Below are 6,000 nucleotides of genomic sequence, written 5' to 3'. Positions count from 1 at the left end.
ATTCCTGGGAGAGACCTACCCAAAGATCTATACATATGGTGACAACTAGAACTCTAATTTTTACTAAAAAAAAAAAAAGTTACCAGTGGGAAGATGAATAAGACGAATCTCCCTGCCTAAGGATTATGTACTAAATTCACATCCCCACAATAACAGTCTATGTTAGCCTACATTTCCAGCCTCAGAAGGCATGAGGGGACACAGTACTTCAAACTCTGGTAGCTGGAGAGAGAATGATCACCCAGAACCCTTCCCAAACCCTTGCGGGGCTGGGGAGCAGGGACAGATATAACTGTGGCAGCAATCAGGAAAGGAACCTGGTCCGTCCAGATTTCTTCTCCTTTTGGTGTGAAAAGGCAGCACTGCAGGGACAGAGCAGAGGTAGGCTGAAGGATGGAGCACATCCTGAAGCCCCCGCAGCCCACGGAGCAGGGGACACTGCTGCCAGGGGTGAGCACTTTCCAGAAAGGTGCTGGAAAACAGCACCCCCAAGCAGCCATCTCAAGCCTTCCTTCCCACCCAACTCAAACACCAGCACTTTAATTTCTTTGTGGTTTTTTTTTGTTTTGTTTATTTATTTTTTCATGTAGTATTTACAAGAACACTGTAGAATGTATTTCACGTGCTTATAACAAAACAAAATCAAAGTAAAACATTTACATCGTGTAGTTCATTTGAACAAATCTACCTGTAAAATATTTACAGTATGTATTTTATTTGAACAAGTCTAGCTATCATGAAAGCCTTCAGAAAATTACTGTATCAGTAGTTAGAGAAGTGGGTATCACTTACTTCATAAAAGAGTAAATCTTTGTTTCTTTACATTCCCCTTGTATTCAAGACACCACTGAGTATGTAGGAGCAGCTCTCTGCATGCCCAATTTTTATCTCATATTCACATTTCCTTCTCCTTCTCTAGTGTGGAGGAGGATCTGAGGTATTTAACTTTCTTTTGGCATCAATACTCCATATACAAAAAGTTCTACTTCTTTTCAACTACTTAGTGAAATCCAACCCTGCTCCTGCAGCCAGATGTGTTGTCACGCTATTCTGGGAGGATACAAATGGATGGGAAGAGCAAACCACATTTTGAAAGGTTACACTTATTTGCAAATCTATTTTGTTCTCTAGTTATAGAATAGCAATTGCTGAAAAATTAAAAAAAAAAATAAAATCAGGAGGATTCCTGATGTACCTAAAACTTTCTCATTTTTTCATGTTCCTTCCAGCTACATTCAGTATTTTTCTTCCTTCAAAGAACAGATATCCAAGTGGGCTGACTTTTTTCGACACAATCAGCCACCTTTTTTGCATCTGCCCATAAAATCTATGTATCTTTTCTCACCATCTTTAACATCCTGCACTTGGAAACAATAATTCCTGTTGTCTTGTCTGGTTGCCATTGACTCAAACCGTGTCAGAAATACAACTCCTGTATCTTTTCAGCAAACATTTAGAATATATAAAGGGATATTTTGTCTTAAATTTCATAAGTTGCAAAGCTTCTTGCTAATAGACTGAAGGGTTTCCTAATTCAAGCCACATCCTAGTCTTTAAAATTCTTCAAATATTTCTTGGGCTAAATTCAGAACCAGCTGTAAGTGATGGTGGAAAGGAGATTGTCAATGGCTTCTCCCAGATGTCTGAGAGTAGTTCATCTCTCTAGTCTGAGGGACTACACACAATTCTAACATTCTTACTTTACAAAGTTGTTTCTTTAGAGCCAACGTTTTTCCTGATTATTTTTTTCCTGATTATTTTATCAAAAAACCTCCAGGCTGGTTTTCCTAAAGAAAAAGCTTTTTCTTCAGTGTCTGTGAGAAGTGTCAGTTATGGATCTGTAACAAACTAAACCTTAAAGCTGGATCTCTTCCCCTTCTATACAGATGAAGACATGCACTATGTACGATGGAACTATTTCTCCACTATCTGCTTGGCAGAGGAAGTAACCAAGGCATTCCACTCCTTTTGATCCTCAATTACAGCATGATTACCTGTTTATTTATTGCTCCCTTCTGATTTATGTCAAGATTTGAATCCAGTTAGACTAAAATAAATAGGCACCATTTTGCATCATGATTAATCAAACTGCATACTTCAATTCAGAGGATACGTGGTTCCCAAACCTACACCAGTTTGAGACTGGTGCAGACTCATTGTTTACAGGAATCTATTCCATACTTTTATACTTATATCAGAGAGAAGGAGACGGCCAGCAATAAAAGTTAGAAGCACAGAATAGCAAGACTGTACCTTATTACTGGTAATCTGTTGAATCACTTCCAGGAATAAAACTTTATTAGTACTAGTCAAATGACTCTCAAAACACTAAAACATCCTCCAAATACTTTTCCTGGCAAAGATAACATGTTACAGCTGCCTACAATTTTCTAGCCATGACACGTTGGTAGATAAAACAGAAACAAATTCTCCTGTGTACAATTATCTGTTATGCTGAGGTAGTTATCTCTGGGAGAGGGGTATTCTGAAAGCACCCATTTAAGCAAGGAATAATCCAAGTGGTTAAAAAAAAAAAAAAAGAGAGAGAGAGATTTTCTGTGGAAAAGTTCATAGAAGTACAGTTGTCATGACAACTGAATTTGGCTCTAGAAAATGGAAAAAAACAGCTGTTTTGTAGACTGAAGAAAAATAAATTGAGTTTGGGTGCACAAGGAAAAATCCTATCACTCTGGCATGGAATAGCTCTTCTGGAGCAAGCTTTCTTAGTTTCTATTTTTTAGGTTCTAGTTGTTTTGTTTTGTTTTGCCTTTTTTCAAAGGACAAGGCTATTGAATTTACAAAGTGTGAGACCATCTCCTTTTTCTTACCCTTCTTCTCATAACAAGGGCATGTTCCTGGGACACCATGTTTCAAAACGCTACAAACCACAGTCTAGGTGCAAAATGGTAGAAGTGGGTTTCCTGCATCTAGGCAGCATTTTACACAAACTTTTATTTCTAATTTAATCAGTTCATGGAAGACATGAAGAAGAAGAAAAAAGCTGATATATATCCATCCAGTGAGAAAGCAGTACGTCTAGTCTGAAACATCTCTCTGTGTCTCACGTGGAAGTCACCCAAGGTGAATTTTTTGCTGTTGGCGGTTGGAGAATAAAGCAGATCTTAAACCTTTGCTATTGTGTATCCTTTATCAGCTCTCTGCTTCCAGCACTTGTGCACGCATATCGCCCCTAAGATGACACAGGCCAGTGCAACTGGAATCACTGCAGTGTACCAGGACAAGCCAACAGCTGGAAAAGTAAAGAAATGAAATATTGTCAGAAAATTTAATTCTCTAAGTTCAAGGAGGAAGAGGAGAAATCACATAAAAAGGATGTCTGCAAATTAACCTTCCAGCAGGGTTGACCACTTGCAAAAGGAACAGGTCTGTTGATTCAGTGCTCTGGGAAATGGGTTTGTCAAGGTGGGAGGAAAATATTGGAAAATAATAGGAGGTGAGAATTTAAAGTTCAGTCCTCCTGTGTACACATGGCTCTTCCCAGCCCCTGCTCAGAGTGGCTACGTGCTTCACATCTTAATTCGGTTAACACAGCGACAATCCAAGCAGGAAATAAAGACACCACATGGAAAGGGAGTACATAACAGCTAGTCTACACTCAAGCTCTAAGAAGAATTTTCTCATACAGACCACCCGATAAATTACTAATGATCAAGCCAAGACTGTGAGCTTCTTCCCAAAATACACCTAGCTTCCAAGACGAGCATCTGTCCAGACCATTTTGGATTATGCTGGCCTACACCAGTTCATGGACTGCCTCCTCTTTAGCAATACCTGTGTAGCTCACAGAAGACATGAGCAGCACATCATCTAGCTAAATGAGTACAAAACCCTCATCACAGGATGCTGGAGTGAGTCATGAATTATAACTCATAATGAAGACTGTAAATGTTCATGTTCCTTTCTAAGATGATATGAGCAAACTTTGGTGATTCATCAACGTCACGCAAAGAAACAATTAGCATTGCTTCACATTGTTTTTACAGCTGGTTCTTAGCCAATGGTCTATCACACTGCAACATTAATTGCACTGGGCTTCTCTTCCCATCACTAGAAGCCAAAATAACAACACCCACCATAATTTACACCTCTTGTTATTTTGGCAATAGTCTGTGCACGAGGAGAAGGAACACTCTGATCTTTATTCTGCTATTGTCTTTTTTTTTTCCTACTTTCTGAGGAGCTGAGGGAGATCTGGCCCTGTTACACCCAAAGAGAGTTTGCCAGTAGTCTCACTGGAGCCATCATTTCACAAAGCTTATCTAAATTTGAGCCCTATCCAGTGAACAGATATATTCCAGCACAGATCTTTTCGCCTGTGGAAAATGTCAATAATGGACCCATAAAATGTGTTCATTGTGAACAGACTATTCTAAAACACTGTGCATGTTAGATCTACAATTGAAAGAGGCAATCAATTTTTCCCAGGTAATAATCCATCTCAATACTAACTTGGAAAGTGTAAAAGACTTTGGTGATAATTCAGTTTTAGAATAATTATAACAATTATAGAATGTTTGTCCCCCAGATAAGCAGTTAAGCTCATTACCTTCCTGCTTGACCCTTGTTGGCAGTACTTGGGATCCATATCTGTTCTGTGCCAGACACTTAAAGTCTGTATAAAAATCCACTTCTTCAACAGATTCAAAAATCAGTGGCACTTCAATGAAGTTCTCACCATTTTCTGTGGTTTCTCTGGAAGAAAAAGAAAACTCAAATGTTAATTCTGCAAGAAAATGCATTGCATATTTGCTCATTTCTGAACTAGCCCCTTTGCATTACAGGACACCGGTGGCTTCCAGACCAGCTCTGCCAGCTCTTTGAGTCTCCATTCCTCTCAGTACCCTTGCTGCACTCCAGAAAAAAAAAAGGAAAAAAAAAAAAACCACACACAAAAAAACGAAGATCTAGATTTGTCTTGCAAAAAAAAAATAAAGAAAACGGAGGGAAGAAATGCAAACAGGGTTGTGTATAACTGAGCTCCCCACAGAGCATCATGGAAGGACCTAGTTCCTTTTTTCTGACCAGCTATTTGGTTCTGAAATTCTTACTATCAGCTGGAAGAGTACACATGGAGAACATAAATCTGCAAACACTCACTTAGCAAACTGAGCCACCATACCTGCTTATCATTCACCTCAAATCAAGACTTCAGCACAAGAAACTGTCGAGAAAGTTTCCAGCTTACTTCAACCTGATTGTCTCATGAGTGCAACTATTTGAAAGCGGTTTTCTAGGTGCAAACACTGTCTCTTGGTACCTTTTAGTCACTGCTGGAGAAGTTGTCCAGCTGCTTTGCAATGATTTGTTCATGAGTCTGCTATGTATTGCGGCAATGGACTTCTCTGGGGTCAGTACCGCAGGAAGGTAGCAACATGGCAGTGAGTTCTTTGCCACAAATTTCTGTGGGAAATACGTTTTCCCTGTGGTATTTGACCTGATATGACTTGCTGCCTTTTCTGAGGGCTTCCAGCAGAGCTGAGACATCTCACACACCATGGGCTCTGTGTGACCCTGAGCTGGCATTGCCTCTTTCCATGTGCAGCTATATAGTAATATTTAATAGTCATGTTAGTAATATTAGTAGTAGTGGTGGTGGTAGTAATAGTAATATTAATAAAAGTCTAAGTAAGAAAGCACATGTGATGCTCTATTCTAAATCCTGAAGAGACTCTAGCTGTTCCACATTATGTCTTATGTTGCTTGACAATGCATTTAAGTTCTCTCACTCATGGAAACAACATTATGAATGAATGGTCTAAATCAGGCTGGTGGGAATACCAAAACACAGAAAGACTCAGGAACCCAGCTGAGTTTTCATGTTACCTCTGGGTGTAACTGTGCAATAAACTCAACACGGCCAGGTTTTTATCTGGCACTGAAGCCACATGGCTGCAAACAGCCCACATCCATAACTGTTAAACACTCTTGTCCCTCAGAACAAGGATGCCACACCCCCAGACACCGTTGTCAATGGTCTCT

General features: G+C 39.5%; 1 protein-coding gene across 3 annotated transcripts in view; it reads right to left on the bottom strand.

Annotated features, from left to right (window-relative positions):
* Positions 1-554: 554 nt before the first annotated feature.
* The window catches only part of IL1R2 (interleukin 1 receptor type 2), a 28,059-nt gene continuing 22,613 nt past the window's right edge, over positions 555-6,000 (bottom strand). For all 3 annotated transcript variants that reach the window (XM_083820590.1, XM_083820591.1, XM_083820592.1), the window contains exons 8-9: positions 4,568-4,713; positions 555-3,250 (exon numbers count right to left, since the gene is read on the bottom strand). In XM_083820590.1, the coding sequence (XP_083676716.1) occupies positions 3,123-3,250; positions 4,568-4,713 (274 nt within the window). In that variant the 3' untranslated portion in view covers positions 555-3,122. The remainder of the gene's footprint in view (positions 3,251-4,567; positions 4,714-6,000) is intronic.

Source organism: Anser anser, assembly GCF_964211835.1.
Source record: "Anser anser genome assembly, chromosome: 1".
NCBI lineage: Eukaryota > Metazoa > Chordata > Aves > Anseriformes > Anatidae > Anser > Anser anser.
This window is presented reverse-complemented; position numbering and strand designations above follow the sequence as displayed.